Source organism: Siphateles boraxobius, unplaced genomic scaffold, assembly GCF_051911475.1.
Source record: "Siphateles boraxobius isolate OS27281-9 unplaced genomic scaffold, OSU_SipBor_1 84, whole genome shotgun sequence".
Lineage (NCBI taxonomy): Eukaryota > Metazoa > Chordata > Actinopteri > Cypriniformes > Leuciscidae > Siphateles > Siphateles boraxobius.
The window spans coordinates 1,638,729-1,657,321 of record NW_027509213.1 but is presented as its reverse complement, the minus strand read 5'-3'; the positions used below and the strand labels follow the sequence as shown (position 1 = coordinate 1,657,321).

The 18,593-nt window shown below is 36.8% G+C and overlaps 1 protein-coding gene across 1 annotated transcript; it reads left to right on the top strand.

The window, feature by feature from the left end:
- The first annotated feature begins 5,465 nt into the window (after positions 1 to 5,465).
- ifnlr1 (interferon lambda receptor 1) lies at positions 5,466 to 17,749 on the top strand. The gene is made up of 7 exons (XM_077221523.1): positions 5,466 to 5,822; positions 7,330 to 7,450; positions 9,780 to 9,952; positions 10,170 to 10,336; positions 12,897 to 13,038; positions 14,031 to 14,155; positions 15,537 to 17,749. The coding sequence occupies exons 1-7, from the start codon at positions 5,780 to 5,782 to the stop codon at positions 16,272 to 16,274; spliced, it is 1,509 nt and encodes a 502-aa protein (XP_077077638.1). The 5' UTR covers positions 5,466 to 5,779; the 3' UTR covers positions 16,275 to 17,749.
- The last annotated feature ends 844 nt before the right edge of the window (positions 17,750 to 18,593 follow it).

Sequence of the window (18,593 nt, the reverse complement as noted above, 5' to 3'; positions counted from 1 at the left end):
AACTTAGATAACGCTTTGTTTTCTTTCAGTTGTCTACTTATGTATGCAACTACATGTCAACTAACTGTCATTAGAGTATTAGTAGATTGTCTGTTTAACTTAATATTTAATATTTTGAGTCTCTCAACAGATATTCTACTGACTATAAGTAACTTTGCAACTACATGTCAACTAATTCTACTAACCCGAGCCTACAGCCTACTAGTACTCCAATGAGAGTTAGTTGACTATGTCTACACTCTTGGTTCTTTATTGGCATCGATGGGTCCATGAAGAACTTTGGAAGCTTTCCATTCCACAAAAGGTTCTTAATAGCGGTAGAGGGTTCTTAAGAATTTTTAGAATGTTCTTCACAGATGTTCTTCTTAGAACTGTTGACTGAAAGGTTCTTTGGGGAACCAACAATGGTTCTTCTATGACATTGATGCTGAAAAAACCCTTTATTTTTTTAAAGAGTGTAGTGTACTATCAAAATAAAGTGTAACCCTAACTTAATGTACTGAAATAACTGAAACTTAAAATGAATGATACATATATAAATGAGCTATAAAAAAAACTAATTAAAAATATGAATAAAATCTATAATAGTATCTCACTGATACTAAAATAAGTGGGTATGACTAGAGCAGTGTGAGGTTAGACGTGTCCTCCAATTATCACTGAGCTCTTGTGAGTGTGTGAGAGCTCATCTCTTCTCCAGCGCTGCAGGTAAGCTCAGTTTCCAAGGGATACGACGGTGCTATCGATCCAGCTGTCAGGGCTGTGTAATTACTTTCTTTTCTTCCATGGAGACAAAGAACACCTTGCATTTTATAGCGGTGTGATTTTGATAATGCTGCGTCTTCTCTCTCATTAAAATCATCTCACATTCTTAGTGGTTCACACACAGGCGAACTCCAAATGACATTTCCGCATCCCTGAAGGACATTGTGGGAACGGGGATGCTATCCGTAGGGATGTCTGAATGGAAGTGAAGAGTGTAATCGCTTGACAAAGGGTCCTTCCAGAAGGTTGTTAGTGGAGTAGTAGAACCTTGGATGTTATTTATGATCGTGACATCATAGGTGGCTATTTTTTGTGATTTATTTTCAAACCTGAGGTAATTTATGTACCTTACCTGGAATTTCAATTTCTAATTGCACAGTTGCCTCAAACACTATCAGAGTGAATCCCACAAAAACATGTGCAGATCATATTTCACTACAAAATCAAACGGAAACTTAAACTTTATGTTCATCAAAAAATGTCTGGTTTGCACAAAAATATGAAGCAGCACAACTGTTTTCAACATTGATAATAATAATAAATGTTGATCACAGGAATAAATTACATTTTAAAATATATTCACATAGTTATATTTTAACAGTTATTTTAAATTATACTAAAATTTCACAATATTACTGTTTTTACTTCTGTTTTTATTTAGTTTTGCTTTTTTGGAATTTTCTTTCTTTTTTTGCATTGTAACATTATTTTTATTAAAAGTTTGTATATTTTTTCTCATTCTCAGTCGATTCGCATTACATACAATTGCTGTAATGATGTGAAGTAGTTTTTCTGCTTTTAAACTTTTTGCTTTTAAACTTAACTAAGAAATAAATTATTGTATATTAAAGTAATTAGTGTTTTTGTATTTTTGTTGTTGCTGTTTTTAATGCATTGCAGAAATATTGAGTTTTTGTCCTAACCAGTTGTGATGGCGATATCAGTTATGATGATTTCTATTTTAGAAACAGTTTCTATTTCTGGCGTCACAGCTGGAACAACAACATTTAAAAGGGTTACACTTTATTTTAAGGTGATGTTGTTACATTGTACTTAAGTACTACTGTAAGTAAGTAATTATTAATTAACTACTTAGGGTTTTGGCTTAGGGTTTAGTTACTTGTAATTATGTATAATTTACTGTTATTACTATAGTAAGTACATGTAGTCACATGTAACTACGTCACCTTAAAATAAAGTTTTACCATTAAAAGAATTTAACGTGAGTTTGAATATAATTTTGTGTGACCTTTATATCCATACTGAAAGCGACAATGGATAATTTTCCTTTAAAGGAAACAATAATGTTTAAGCTGTAGACTCAATAGAGTTCTGCAGGAATTACATACTTTTGGTTCCATCGTCCCAAAGTCAATGTTTTAAATGGAATTTGGTAATTTTTTTGTCCCACAAAAATACGTCATCACTTCAGTACTCAATGTGAACAAACAAGTATATTTAATGACAAAGACTGTTTCAGACTCACTCAGTATGCATTTTTAATAAATGGTGATATATTTATGATGTACTTATCAATTTAATTTGCAGTGCGCTTGAACAGAGACTCCGCCCACATGCTCTTCTGATTGGCTGTGATGTTTGATTGATTTTGGCTCGTCTTGTTGCCGGAAATCTTGTCGCATAACAACATTTTGGGCCCTATCATACACCCGGCATCCTGACGCAGTTATAATTTTCACGTCCTGCGCCACGTTTTTTAAATACAAATGCATTTGCACCCATCTGTGCGCCCATGGGCTGCTGTTCTGAAAACGAGGTGTGTTCAGGCGTTGCTATTTTGAGGCAACTGAAATTGAAACTGTGCCATTGTCTAACAAAAACCTGGTCTAAAGTCAATGGCGCACTATTTGTTTTGTTATTTAAAGAGCGCGTTAGTAATGTGCGGCTAAAGGCGGGTCCACGGCGTGTTTACACTCTGCTTATTAAACACACACAGGGACGCGCAGCAGCACAAAAACATGCCAAATATAAAAAAAGAGATTACAATGTAAAATATTATTATTGTGTACATAAAGATATGGTGGAATCCGTCTTGTCCCGTAGATTGTCTGCTTGCTGCTTTAACCTCGCACATGAAAATATCGGTTTGCGCTCTGTAGACGCGTTCGGTCTTTCCACTATCAAATTCAGTCATCCGCCATGACGCGAACGCAACTGGCTTTTAAAGGGAATGGGAGATGAGACTCTGATTGGTTTATTGCACTTTACGCCTAAAACACACCCTAAGGGTGTGTTAAGGGAATAGAGACAACCCTTTTAGACTATGCCCCGGGCGCACTGAGCATTTTTACATTTACATTACATTTATTCATTTAGCTGACGCTTTTATCCAAAGCGACTTACAATTGCTATATTTCAGAGGTCGCACGCCTCTGGAGCAACTGGGGTTAAGTGTCTTGCTCAGGGACACATTGGTGTCGCACAGTGGACTCGAACCCGGGTCTCTCACACCAAAGGCATGTGTCTTATCCACTGCGCCATCACCACCCATTTTTCACATCGTTAAACTAGCAAAAGTGGATTCAGACCCTCCCTAACTGCACTTGCGACGTGCGCTTTAGACCATGCGCTTAGATAAAATATGGCCCTTTATCTCTCTTTTCTTCTATTTTGTAATTCTAAACAGAATTGCAGAAATAATGCACCATTCTTCCATTGTTCAGACAAGCTGATAAAACCCCAGCAAAAATGCAGTAACATGTTATGTTACGTCCAGTCGGGCCGCTCAAACTAACATTGTAATTCTGGTGCTGCTAGTGGTGCAGAGTTACACACTTGACCTTAAGACGTGATGCTTTGCAGCTTTGAAAAACATAATTTCCATATGATACAGCGCCTCAATTATGAGACGTAACCCTGAAGTAGATCTGCCTCATTAATTCCTGACATGAACGTCTCCACCGAGATCAAGGTACACAATAATTTGTGGTGTTGGAGAGGCGTGAGGTGTGTTTGGCTGTGACTGTAGCAGTGCATCGGAGGAGAGTCAGCGATGGCTTTCCTGAGGCTGAGGACCTCAGATCTGTCGTCTCCACCGATGACTGACTTCAAAGCTGAGATCTGAGTCAGGACACACTCGCTTTGAATCGTCTCAGTGACGGGAGTGGGAAGACGGTCCACACAGCCAGAAGATGAAGCTCAAACGCACCTTCAGAACAGTCTGAAGTCAAAACAGAAATGAGCCTATCAGTGGATGTTTGGTACTGTATACATCGCCCTACATGAGTATACATACTGTATGCATGCGGATAAAGTTGAACATATATTGCTGTGCAATAATACATCATATATACACTAAGTGTCCAATGCAGTTGAATTAAATGTGTAATTACAAACATGCAATAGTTTTACATTTGTCTCCTTTTAATGTTATTCATGGTGTAATAAGCACACCTGTATGTCCTCATAACTTGCCACAAGGGCGCTATAGTGGACACTGCAAGGTCGATCAGCTGTTCTTTCTGTCTCTCTGTTTCTCAGGTTCTTACATTACAGATGTTGCAGTTTATTGCTCTGTTCACATCTGCAGTCTTCATGTCTCCTGCTGCAGGACTAAGGCATGTTCACACAGATGATCAGAGACCTGGGCATCTTTCTCCTGGTTCTTGTCAGAGTTAGTAGGAAAGTCTCTAAGTTATTGGAACTGTGACGTTAATTTGTACCGCCTGTAACTGTTAGTGTCTAAAGGATTGTTCCACAGGTGCATGTGCAATAATTGTTTATGGTTCACTAAACAAGCATGAAAAACATTCCATTAAAGAGCTTATTTGAATTTTACTAAATTGTCTTTAAGATACAGTATCCTGAAAAGTGGAACTGGGTTTGTTCCTGCAGTGCATCATATTACCTGTTCTGTATGTTTCACCATACGAATTATGTCTCGTCACCGAGAGTGTCAGATTATTATACACTCACTGTCTGTTTGAGATTAAAGGTGCTTGTGATTTTATGGAATAGCTTGCCGAAAACGTCCTTCTGTCTGACAGATCTCTGTGAAATAGGAGTTGTGAGGAATCACATCTGTCTCCGTGACAGAACTCGACAGGACGTTGTTGTTTTGCCAGACATTCTGGATGACACGTCTTTCAAAGAGCAGAGATGGTTTAAAGCCTGAAACATACTACAAATATAAGTGAGCAACGTTTCTGGCTTTTCAAGCTCAGTTTCCTTTGCATTAGGAAATGTGTTAGTCCACACTCGTTATTGTGTGTGTGTGTGTGTGTGTGTGTGTGTGTGTGTGTGTGTGTGTGTGTGTGTGTGTGTGTGTGTGTGTGTGTGTGTGTGTGTGTGTGTGTGTGTGTGTGTGTGTGTGTGTGTGTGTGTGTGTGTGTGTACAGTATATATGCATGCAAATACATCTGATCCTAGAGAAGTACTTATAAAGCTCAAAGATCAAGATGATCAGAGCCTTATTACAGCATGTGCACCTTTTTGTGGTTAAGGTTAAACTTTTGTTTGTCAGTCACACGTTCTGTAACACATGATGTCATGCTGTAAAATGATTGTGTTTTGTGTCATTCCAGGTAATATAGAGCAGCACGTGCTAACTGAACCTCTCACATCCCGGCCCGAAGGTGTGTTTCCTTTTTCACACGCCTTTCTGAGAAGTTCTTCATTTACAGTTTCAGTTTTTCAGCTGTTAAAACCTGAAATTCTAGATGTTGCTATAGACGCCCCTTAATGGGCGGAGGCCAACAGCAGAAAACAGGAACGTGCTGATAAGACGCTCCAAAGTTCACAGGCACACCTGAGGATGGGTAGATCTTTCTTCAGACCGGTTAGAGATGGAACAGAGCGTGTAAAGCTGTCATTGTTTTGCGCAAATGGCAGTGATCGAATAATGTCCCACCATAAGACTCGCTGTGATTTTTCTTGTTTGTGGAAATGACAATTATTGGAAGCGTCTCAAGGAAATAATGAGAGGACTGTGTCTCTGACCACTGGATCTTTATTTTGATGTTTCTCAATTGGAGAAATTCTCACACGTCTGGATATGTGTCCTCTGAGAGCTGCCATTTTTTTGCTCTGTTTTGCTGGTGAGTAAAATAAAACAACAAAAAATATTGCTATATAAAAAAAGAAATGTATAAATAAATATTTATAAAAAATTTTTACTGGCCACAAAACTGTATTTTCCACTTTATTTATTTATAAAAATATATATATATATATATATATATATATATATATATATATATATATATATATATATATATATATATATATATATATATATATATATATATATATATATATATATTATGTTTTAGTTATTTTATTTAATGATTTAATAATTATTTAGCGGTTTTCGTTGTACATTTGTGACAATTAGTGCAAGTTTTGATTTTGCTTATTTTTATTTTGGCTTAATTTGAGGAATATTCTGCATGTGAGATGCATATTTAAATTCTTCACTTTACACCACATAGGTAATGGTATATATTAATTGTACAGGTCTGTATTTAATTGTATTTTTTCAGAATTTTCTATGGACGTATAATTTTATAAGTTTCTATTGTTTCCGCCACAGAATGCTTTATTCCGTGGCGGAAACAAGCTTCCATATTTTTCCCTTTTTTTTATCAAAAAGCGCAATGCATTCTGATTTTTCCTGTCTGTGCAAAAGAAGATTAATATAAAAATACATAAATCAGTATATTCTAAGATTTTTTCTTATAATTAAAGGTCATTAAGTATCATGCTTTTTGTTGTTGTTGGTTTTTCTTCTTTTTCTTTTTTTTATGTTTATTAGTAGTATTTGTGCAGGAACAAAAGTCATTTAAAATCTGTATACTTGAGCTTCATTAGTATTAAATATATTTCGGTTTCTAATCAAATTACAGACCACTTGGCAAGTTTTATCTACCCATTAAAACCTATTTTTATTCATATTTCTGTGAGTGTTGCACCGTCTCTAGAAGTTACATGGGCTTTGTCTTTAGGGCAACGCTTTCTGTAAAAGCCATAAGCCCTGCTGGTATGTTTGGAGCTGTTCAGTTTTCCTCGAGGGAAACCAAAACGTGAAGAGATTTTATTCATCAAGGCTTATAATCGGTGGAGAACTGAGCACACTCTATATCATCATCTTGCTGTCAGATACTCATCAAACTCTGTCCTTAAATTGCTGAAAGTAGAAAAGGAAAGTTTAGGTTTAAAGGTTATATAGCATTATGCTACGATTTATTGATTCAAACAGCCTGAAGAACTGGAGCAGATTTGTGGATGTAGCTCAAAAGGATGTTGTTTCCTCTCTTGTTAGTGTGTAGAATGATTATTACGGGAGTTTATGCTGTATGTGTGTGTATGTGGGTGCTGGTGTTTGTTATGATGTGTGTTGTAACCATAGCAGCTGTAGGGTCTAAATGGAAAACCTTCCCAAGGGAGAAAGTGTCCATTTTACTTTTAGACAAAAGACATTAAGTCTAGAGCATAATCACCTGATTTATTCTATCATCACACCACAATGGAAGATGTTCAGAGTTGGGAGTCAAGACCTGTAAAACCATCTCACTTTTATTTTTCTCGTCTCCTGTTTGTGTGTAGGTTGTTGGTGCTGTAATCTGACGAAGGCTTATGTCAAGTCCAAGAACTTCTTCAGTGTTCTCCATTGGGAAGCTGTTGACATTCCAGGTCAAACGGTTCTCTACAGTGTTCAGTACAACCTGTGAGTGACAGAGTCATGCAGGAGAAACCGCCTGGACCTTTTCTTTTGCTTTTCCTTTGTCTTTTCTTGCAAATGTGTCCAGTACAGATCTTTTTACAGTACAGATTGTACTACAGCATTTATTAGGGAAGTGCCCGAAACCAAATACTATGTTCCCAAAGGAAATTACGCATTCTACAGAGAAAATATATTTCAATCATTTTGCGTTCTCTCACAATTATATAGTTGGGTAATTATATTGTATATAACTTGGGAGCATCGGTGAGCTACTATCAATATGCGAGTTATTGAAATCACTTTTCACTTTCATTTACTTTGTGTACATGGAGCGGTGGTACTGACCACACATTATACAAGATAAGATATTGTCAGTGACGCTCAATATCTATGCGCACCAAATCCTTCAACACCATCCTGTCAGTCATCTCTCTTATGTAATAAGTGAAATATGATCTACTGTAATGTAACCGACTACGGCAGCAAGTCTAATCATGTCCCTTTAGGGGCTCCGAATGCATTTTTCATTTTCAATGCCATTCTGAATTCAGATTTAGGCTTTGGGCACATCCCTTAGTATCGGTATGTATGAATGTATTATTATATTAATGATTATATTATACATATAAGATATTGACCAAAATTGCGTCACCTCTTGATGGAAATAAATGTTGCGATGTTATTTCCATCAAGAGCTCTGCATCAATTTTTGCTCAAGATCCTGTATTGACAATGCAAGAGTCCAGCACTCTGTAAAGTCTCCTCCAGCACATCCCAAAGTCTTTCGATGAATTTAAGATCTGGACTCAGAGCAGCCAATTCATGTATGAAAATGATTCATCAATCATTCTTTCACAATCTGAGCCTGATGGATCTTGACATTGTCATCCTGGAATATCACCATGATGTGTCTTCCTACATGGTTATGAAAAACTACACACTCCATCAATTATAGGGTTAACTCTTTCCCGACATATAACATGGCTAGAAACATAATAATCACTGCAATAATGATCCAATCATAGACTCTTAAGCCTTTGTCCTTAAGACTTAAGCTTATTTAAATCCAAACAGCGTTTTTTTTTTTGTCAGCAGTGTGTATATAACTGAAAATAATGGTTTAGTTGGCCATGGGTGTAATTAATTCCTACTAGTCCTTCTGTTTTCTGTGAATAACAGCACAAAGTGTCTGGCTCATGACTTTGCTTTGGTGAAGGACACGCTGTGGTCACCCGGCTGTGAATCTCTTCTCCAGTTTGTGAACCTCAATTAGAAACGGAGCAGGAAGAAGCTGCGTCTGCGAAACGTTGCAGGCCGTCTCTGGCCTTGGCACCCAATCTTTTGCACCAGTCACAGTTACGCTTGGCAGAGAAACTGATGGCGAAATATAAATCTGATGGGAATGGAGGGAGCAGCAGTGCATGCTGGGAGGGTCAGTGAGGCTGACGGGATGAGAGACGAAAGCTTCAGAAGCTCCAGATAATCCCACGACTGTAATGCAGAGCTGCTCGCCGGCACACATCAGCCCAACCTCTTAACCTCTCATTCTTCCTCTCATCCCGCCATCGCTGCATACAGGAGCTTTCAATACTCTTTCAACAAAAGTTCAACAAAAACAGATTTTACTCATTGGAAATGCGTAATTAAAATAATTGCATTGAGAATAAGCACTGGAATTAGTGTCTATTGACTAAGTTTTTAAATGAAGGGTTGCTCCAAAGATAATAAACATGCAATATCAGATACTCATTACACATTATATGACACATGCACACAGTATACAGGGTGTATAATGTGTAGAATAGTTAGTCTGGTTGGTCTGGTCAATTAAAATGTATTTACCGGGACTGTGAATAAATAATAACATGAGTGCTGATTCACTTACTTGGGTAACACTTTATTTCGTTAGTCCACTTTAGACATTCTACAAACTATAAGTAACTTTGCAACTACTGTACATGTCAACTAACTGTCATTAGAGTATTAGAAGATTATCTGTTTAATATCTGCTTACACTTTATTTTGATGCTCCCCAACAGATATTCTACTGAATATAAGTAACTTTGCAACTAAAAGGCAACTTATTCTACTAACCCGAACCCTAACAACTAACAATAACCTGACAGTCTACTACAGTCTAGTAATACTCTAATGAGAGTTAGTTGACTTGTTGTTGGAAAGTTACTTATAGTTAGTAGAATGTCTAAAGTGGACTATCGAAATGAAGTGGAACCCTTACTTGTGTTGTCTTTTACATGCAGCACATCTTTATTTAATGTTCTTCACATTTACAGTGTTGTTGTTCTTTTGACTGATGTCTGTTCTGTTGCAGATATGGGACTCCATATCGTCCAGTGACGTGGTGCCAGAACATCTCCGCTCCTGTTTGTGACCTGACTGATGTGATGAGTGATGTGTTGTCCTCTGTGAGCGTTAAATATCATGTCAGAATCACTGTCGGTGGACTGTGCATGGGTGACGTGATTTTTGCTCCATTCCGGCAAAGTGAGATATTCTAACCTAGACTTTCATTTGAATTATATTTGTGATCATCTGTTTAGATCAGTGGTTCTCTGATGGATTTAATGAAGGACTCTGATTGACCCGACAGTAAAACTGTTTATCTGTTTATCAAAATCATAATAAAATGAAAAATTGCTTGATTTGCATGATGGTTTCTCAAAATCTATACAACATCACTGTTCTGTTTCACTCATTTCAGCCACATTGGCAGCACCACAGCTGTCAGTAGCGTCAAACCAAACTCATCTGAATGTGACGGTTTCCCCACCAATGATCCCTTGGAATCGCTCCATTGAGAATGTTATGTCCAGGGTAGGCGTCGAGTACACAGTTCATCTGACACATCCCAAGTCAGTGGATGGAAAGGTTATTATTCTTGATTCTCCTTCAGTCATATGCATCCAGTTCAATCCAGCAAAAACTTTAAAATGTTTTAAAACTCCCAATAAAAAAATTATTTATGCATAGTTAAGTTGGCTTGTGAGAGCCAACTTACTGAAATCCTATTTAAACTTATTATTATTATTCTGTCAAAAATTTACAACTCTATCTCCTCCTAGAGCTTTAACTCCACATACTCCAAACTCGGCTCAGACACTCAAACTGTTCTGACTCGGTTTGCTATATCTTTTCTAACTGATCGGACTTACGGTTTTCCTAAAAATGATGATCAAACTCGGAAAAAATCCCATTGACTTTACATGGCGGAATGTTCAGATTTTCAAACTCCCCAACTGTCAAAAATTCAAATCTAAACTCCTTGAAGCCCTAGACTGAATCAAACTGCCATTCTATATACTATATGAGCCATTGAGACTCATTTAAACTAATAAACTCATCTATCATGACACTTTTCTATCTATACTTAAACTCTAAAAACTCATAATAAATTAATAAACTCTAAACTTGAACTCTTAGACTAATTTAAACTTATAAACTCTAAACTCATAAACTCGTACACTTATAAACTCATACTTATAAACTCATAAATTCAAACTCTTATGAACTCAAACTCATAAATTAATAAACTCTGAACTCTCACTCTCACAGACACTACACATTTAAACTTATAAACTCTAAACTCATAAACTTGTACACTTATAAACTCATGAATTCATACACTTATGAACTCCTGAATTCATAAACGTATAAACTCATACACTTTTGAACTCATGAATTCATACACTTATGAACTCAAACTCATGAATGAATAAACTCTGAACTCTTACTCAATTAAACTTATGAACTCATAAACTCATACACTTTTGAACTCATGAATTCATACACTTATGAACTCAAACTCATGAATGAATAAACTCTGAACTCTTACTCAATTAAACTTATGAACTCATAAACTCGTACACTTGTAAACTCATGAATTCATAAACTTATGAACTCAAACTCATGAATGAATAAACTCTGAACTCTTACTCAATTAAACTTATGAACTCATAAACTCATACACTTATGAACTCATGAATTCATACACTTATGAACTCAAACTCATGAATGAATAAACTCTGAACTCTTACTCAATTAAACTTATGAACTCATAAACTCATACACTTATGAACTCATGAATTCATACACTTATGAACTCATGAAATCATAAACTCGTACACTTATAAACTCATGAATTCACACACTTATGAACTCAAACTCATAAATTAATAAACTCTGAACTTACTCATTTAAACTTATAAACTCTAAACTCATAAACTCGTACACAAACTCATAAACTTATAAACTCATGAATTCATACACTTATTAATTTTCATAAATTCATACACTTATGAACTTTTAATCATAAATAGTTCACCATAGCAACCACCCAGAACACCCTAGCAACTGCCTAGCAACCACCCAAAATACCTTAAAAGACCCTAGCAACACCATAGCAACCAACCAAAATAGCCTAGAACACCATAGCAACCACCCAGCACACCCTAGCAACTGCCTAGCAACCACCCATAACACCCTAGCAACACCATAGCAACCACCCAGCACACCCTAGCAACTGCCTAGCAACCACCCAAAATACCTTAAAACACCCTAGCAACACCATAGTAACCACCCAAAATACATTAAAACACCATAGCAACCACCCAAAATACGCAAGAACACCCTAGCAACTGCATAGCAACGCCAGAACACCCTAGCAACTGCCTAGTAACCACCCAGAACACCCTAGCAACCACCCAAAACACCTTAAATCACCCTAGCAACACCATAGCAACCACCCAAAATACACTAGAACACCCTAGCAACACCATAGCAACCACCTAGAACACCCTAGCAACCACCGAAAATACCTTAAAACATCCTAGCAACACCACAGCAACCACCCAAAAAAGCCTAGAACACCCTAGCAACATCATAGCAACCTCCCAGAACACCCTAGCAACTGCCTAGCAACCACCCATAATACACTAGCAACCACCCAAAATACCTTAAAACACCCTAGCAACACCATAGCCACCACCCAGAACACCCAAGCAACTGCCTAGCAACCACCCAGAACACCCTAGCAACCACCCAAAATACCTTAAAACACCCTAGCAACACCATAGCAACCACCCAAAATAGCCTAGAACACCCTAGCAACACCATAGCAACTGCACAGAACACCCTAGCAACCACCCAAAATACCTTAAAAGACCCTAGCAACTCCATAAAAACCACCCAAAATAGCCTAGAAACCCCTAGCAACACCATAGCAACCACCCAGAACACCCTAGCAACTGCCTAGCAACCACCCAGAACACCCTAGCAACCACCTAAAATACCTTAGCAACCACCCAGAACACCCTAGCAACCCACTAGAAACACCCTATCAACTTTAAATTACTTCAAACTAAATCTATTGTCTAAATTTATTGTCCCTTGTCGTTTCACTACATGTCTTAAATGTGTCTTGTTTTTGAAGGTATTTAAGGACAAGTCTCGCTCAGTGTTTATATGGCTTGTGGAAACAGACGTGCAGTACTGTGGTGATGTGGTTTATACACTCACACACCCTGCCTGGTCCAATCACAGTGAAAGCGCCTCCTTTTGTGTGGATGTCTCGGGTAATTGAACAGTTGTGCTTTGATTGATGTGTAGAAAACTGCCTTTAGTTTTCAGTGTTTTATTATTTCATTTCATTACTTTAAAGGGGTCCAATAATGCTATTAATCAGCTTTCTTTAGTCTGTAATGTTGCTGTTTGAGCATGAAAAAGCTCTGCAAAGTTGCAAAGCATAAAGCTATTCTCTATATCAGTGTCACTGTTTCTGAACTCCCTGAAACGCCTCCATTGTAGTCTTGAGTTTTCTTCCGGGAACGAACACGTCACAATATTCCTCATTGAAATAACTCCCGCCCAAGGCGTATACTTGCGAAGATGTTTCGGGTTGATCAGCTTGTTCTTCTTGACTGTGATTATCAGACTGTAGCTCAAGCTGATATGGCAAAACTGACGCCATAGTCAGCGTAGTTACAGTAATGTTTACAGTACCTCAGGAAGCCTCCAGAGCTGATGCTTTCTGGTTATGGCGTTATGTTTCTGACACAAGCTCTTAGTGGTAGACCAATAACAACAGACTGACCAATCAGAGCAGACTGTGCCAGACTGTGGTTGGTTGAGCATTTCAGAAGGCGGGGTTTTAAAGAAACTGAAATGAAAACTGAGCGTTCAGACTGGAGGTGAAAACAGGTGCTGCAACAATGGAAATTATAAGAAAAATAATTAGGTATTTTAACCATTAAATGATGTAAACATACAAAAAAAATATGAGCCTATAAATCAGCATAATTGGACCCCTTTAAATTCCCTTTAAAAACTCAACATGCAATTTAATTATTTTATTTGTTTATTTTAATGTATGTATATATGTATTAATTAATTAATTGTATTTTATTTATATTTTTTAATGATCTACTATATTTTATAATGCAAAAAAAATTACATCAAATGAGACATGCACAAAATTGCTGAAAATAAATGAAACCCTAATATGTGCTCTATTTATAGAGTAAACTCTTTTCTATTTGTACTCATCTGCAATCTTTGTGTCTTTCAGCATCTAATTCCAGGTTTCATATATTAATGTGGCCCGGTCTGCTGGTTCTGCTGCTGTTGATCATTCTACCCATTACGCTTTGCCAGCTGTATATAAAGACAAAGCGTTCCTTACCCAAAGTGCTGGTAAGCGACTGTGTCATATTCACACTGGGAATTTCCTGGTGAACATACTTGGAATCGACTCTTTACCATCTTACTGGCAGTGACAAGTCCTGTTTGACAAGAGTGTTGCGTTTCTCTTAAGCCTCCTGAAGGAATGTGTCTTATCTGCGCATTGCTCTCGGCAGCACAAAATGAGTTTATCATGTCGATTACGGTTAGCACAAACATCAGCTGCCAGACCATGCAGCCACAGATTTCCCTTAGAGCACTTCAGTGCAGCTTTCATGGATTATTTACCCCGTTTTGGTATTTGAGATATTATAAAAAGTCTTATTCAGTCGTGATATGAAAATATAAATCATATATTTGATGTTTGTTCAGTAAACTAGCTCAGCTTGGGTTTTTGTGTAACCTCATGTTGATTAGTCAAGTCAATATTTGGCTTCATTGACAAAACATCTTTGACTTTTAAACTTTCTTGTGGGCCGCTGCTCGTTTGATGAAACCATTCAAATACATGGAGTCTAGAATCAATCTGATCGTTCATAAGTCAGGGATCCAGCCGAATCCCTTTGACCTACAATATATATATGAAATATCTTTGGAGTAAATACATCAATAATTTAACAACACATTTGCATGTTTACGGTTCTCTGATGTTGATTAATGGTCATATGACATGCAGGTAAACAATTCAAATATTTCATATATCTTTTTTATTAAGTTTTTCCATTATTTTGATTTGACAGCTGTTTATTTCAATTTGACATTTTTGGGATTTAATAGATTTTTAATTTTTAAAAAATGTTTACCATTTTTAATTTAATTGTACATTTTTATGATTTATCTACTTTTTAGTAAGGGTTTACATTTTTATGATTTAATTGATTTTTAGTAAATGTTTTACTTTGATATTTTGATAGTCCTTTTAAAATAAATCAAAGTAAACAAAGGGAACCCTTACTAAAAATCAATGAAATCATAAAAATGTAAAATAAACAAATAACAAATAAACAAATCAATAATTTTAAAATAAAAACATTTCATTATTTAATTGATTTGTATTCACTTATTTTAATTAAACATTTTATAGATTCAATATTTATTTATTTTGATTTTTATGATTTCATTTATTAGCTCTTCATCAACTCATGATTTTGGGAAAACATTTTATAAGTGAATGAAGTGACCGAATGTTAACTTAATGACTTTAAATTTTGTATGCAAGAAACAACATGCATCCAATTCTGTTAAAACTGAAAAAATATATATATGACTCAAAAAAATGTCTTTCGGTATAGAACTTATCAATTTCAATAAAATAAACAGCTTCTTTTGAAACTACCCGCAGTCCCGCAGCAGACTAAATTCTGATGCTTTTTCTCTTCTCTCTGTAAAACAGATCCTGTCAAAGAACGCCAGTCGTCCATTTTGTTCAAATCCCCCGGACGACATATCTAAAGTGAAAGTGTGGTCTGGATTTGTTGGGAACTGTGATCCACAGCCCATTTCCTGGCAGAAGTCAGAGATCGTGGTTAATGTGACAGCTTATGCATCCCAGGAGCCCTACAGATGTCATCAGGACGTCCCGGTCCCTGACAGCGCAGAGTCTTCAGTGCATTACAGCCTCTGTTTGCCTGTCCAGAGCTTCAGCGAACCATCATCCGATGGCAGAGCGCATGAGACCAGCTCGGATTCGATTGGTTCGGCGCCCGTTTTCAGCCTTCCAGACACTGAACGCAGCAGCGAGACCCTGGTGGTACCAGTTAGGCCCGCTGAAAATGGTGTGCTGCAGTTTCATGGCTTATTTCAGTTTGATGCTGATCTAAGTTCTCCAGATGCGGATCAGGAATCAGAAGGTTTGACTGGAGAACAAGCGCCTTTACTAACTGACCTAGTTCAGAGGTGTCACTCCTATCTCCCTGTACATGTTTCTGACGTGGTGACGTCAAACTACAGGAAGAACTGGCTGCCGGGGATTCCTCTGGAGGAAAAACAAGACCAGAGGACTTATATTCTGAGGACAGAGCACCTGACGGACGTAACTGAACCTGAGGAGGACTTCAGAGATGGAGAGGAACCTAGAGGTTGTGTGGTTATTTTGGACAGATGGAAGGGATTGTCTTTGTCTTGCAGTTAACCGGCGGAGCATCTTGCTCTTTCCAGTGCTCATCTGAGTAAGAGATGTTTGATGCTCATCTAGAGGTGACAGAACATCTTCTGTTGGTTTTCTCCAGCTCGTTGCATCAGATGGACCGTGTCCTGTCTAAAGCAAGTTTCACCGGCAACACTGAAGGGAATTTCAAAAGCAATGAGTGTTTTCAAACTGGTTGTGCACTTTGACTGAAACTAAGCTTATTTGTAGCATTGCCGTGTTCACAAGTGTTATCCCGTTTCATTTTTCCACGAGTCCATGTTTTAACTTAGTAAATTAATGCCCGATGCATGATTCATAATGCATAATGCATGAGTCAAAACTGTAGGCAAACCTGAAGTACATGGTGACTGTTTTAACAGTATTTGTTGCGCTAAACTGAATAATGTAAAAGTCAGCATTAAATTCTGTTCAAAACCTGTTTAAGAGGTGAACAGGATTTTCGGTAACGCTTCCTTTTACAGTCCTGTTCCCCATGTATATACTATGTACTTATTATAGTTATTATAATAACATGGTAATAACTACTAACCCTGAACCTACCCCTAAACCTAACCTTAACCCATGAACTTACCTTATATTACCCAGTACTTTCTTAGGTAAGTACACTGTAAGTACACGTAAGTTAACGTACTGTAAAAGGAAGCGTTTCCGGATTTTTAATAGCTACGTTTACATATCCGTTTACAATCGGGTTTATGGCTCAATCAGACTGAAAAATGTTCATGTATCAGAATAAAATGGTGTTGACCTGAAATTATCCGATTAACAGGAAAAAATTAAGCATGTAAACTCTTGAATATGAAATGATTTAAAAAAATACCCTGTGTTAACATATGTTTTACATCATATGAATGTGTATCTCATGTCTTGTGAAATGGTCATTGGATGAGACTGAATATTTACTAAATATTTGCTTTAAAGCTCTTGTGTCATGCATTTCAGCTTTCAGTCATCAAACCAAAACATTTAACAATAACTTTGAAGGATTTGACTTTACTTTTAATGTGCTGCTCAATACAAACAATTACAGACCTGTGAGGTGTTTCTGTAAAAGCACCTCTTAAACATCATGCTGGAAATTTCCAGTCGTGAATTATATATTTGCATACCAGACAAAAGTCTCATGTTCCTTGGAGTTTGTGTGAAAGGCTTCATGGTGATTTCACATTCAGTTATGAGGAAGTGTGTTCAGAGACAAAAGCTCTTTGTTATGGAGGAAACAAATTATGTCACTGCAGTAATTCAGTCAATTTGGGTTTGTTTTGGAGAAGAAAATCTTTTGACTTAATAGTCAAAATCTTCCGCAATATCAGCTAATCCTACAGCAAGTTTTGCAGATGTTTGTCTATCAAACATGTCACTGTTATATTATCTATAGGCTATAATGTACTGTCCATCTTATGTCCAACATTTGACGATAGTGTATTTCATTGGTTCAGTAAAGTTGTCTAAATATCTACCATGTCACTTTAATCTTTGTTGACTCATTATCAATAATACAGTATATTGATGTTCAACTGCAAGTTCTGGTATTGTAAATTATGAGCACGTCGACTGCTTTTGCACGAAACTCGCCACCTGTTTTGCAGTTTAAACATTTAAAGACTGTACAGAGAGCAAACATTGCAAAGGTCAGAGTCATTTTTCTTTCCATGGTCATAAACCGTTTACAGTGATGATGCATGAGTTGATGATTGTCTAAAGGTGCCAAGCTTTTTCTGTTCTTGCTTGACATAGTTCTTGCTTGACGTATATAATACATGCATATTATATACAGTATGTACAGTATATATATAATCATGATTAATCACAATGATTAATGTGATTAATGTGATTAATCATGAATAATCACAAACTTATTGTGAAATTAAGCACAGATCAGATTGAAGGGTGATTCTCACAAAACTATATTTTAGGAAAGCGTTTTTCAAGGTAAATGTAGGTGTCTTTCCAAAAAAGGACACTTGGAAACTCCAAAATGACAACAAATGACCAAATGATATAGGAGTCCATATTACTCCATATTATACGACCCAGAGGTGGTTCGGGTCTGGTTTTGTAACCGTGAACAGACTCCTAAAAATACAAGCAAAATCAACGTGTTTCAGGCTCAGTAGGACAATGACGTATCTCTTAAAGAGCAATAGAAGAACATTTTGGACGTTGATGTATTGGTGCTAGTTGCAAAATGGCTGAAATAACTTATTTGCTGTTAATAATAATAATAAGTTAACTTATTATATAATTATGCATAATTTATTGTTGTTACTATAGTTAGTACGTGTAGTAATATAATGTTAC

Bases quoted from the DNA above. Each gene is read 5' to 3' on its own strand.
- ifnlr1 (XM_077221523.1), top strand. From the start codon at position 5,780: ATGTGTCCTCTGAGAGCTGCCATTTTTTTGCTCTGTTTTGCTG. The intron at 5,823-7,329 runs GTGAGTAAAATA...GTTTGTGTGTAG, and splicing joins TTTTTTGCTCTGTTTTGCTG to GTTGTTGGTGCTGTAATCTG. The intron at 13,039-14,030 runs GTAATTGAACAG...TGTGTCTTTCAG, and splicing joins CTTTTGTGTGGATGTCTCGG to CATCTAATTCCAGGTTTCAT.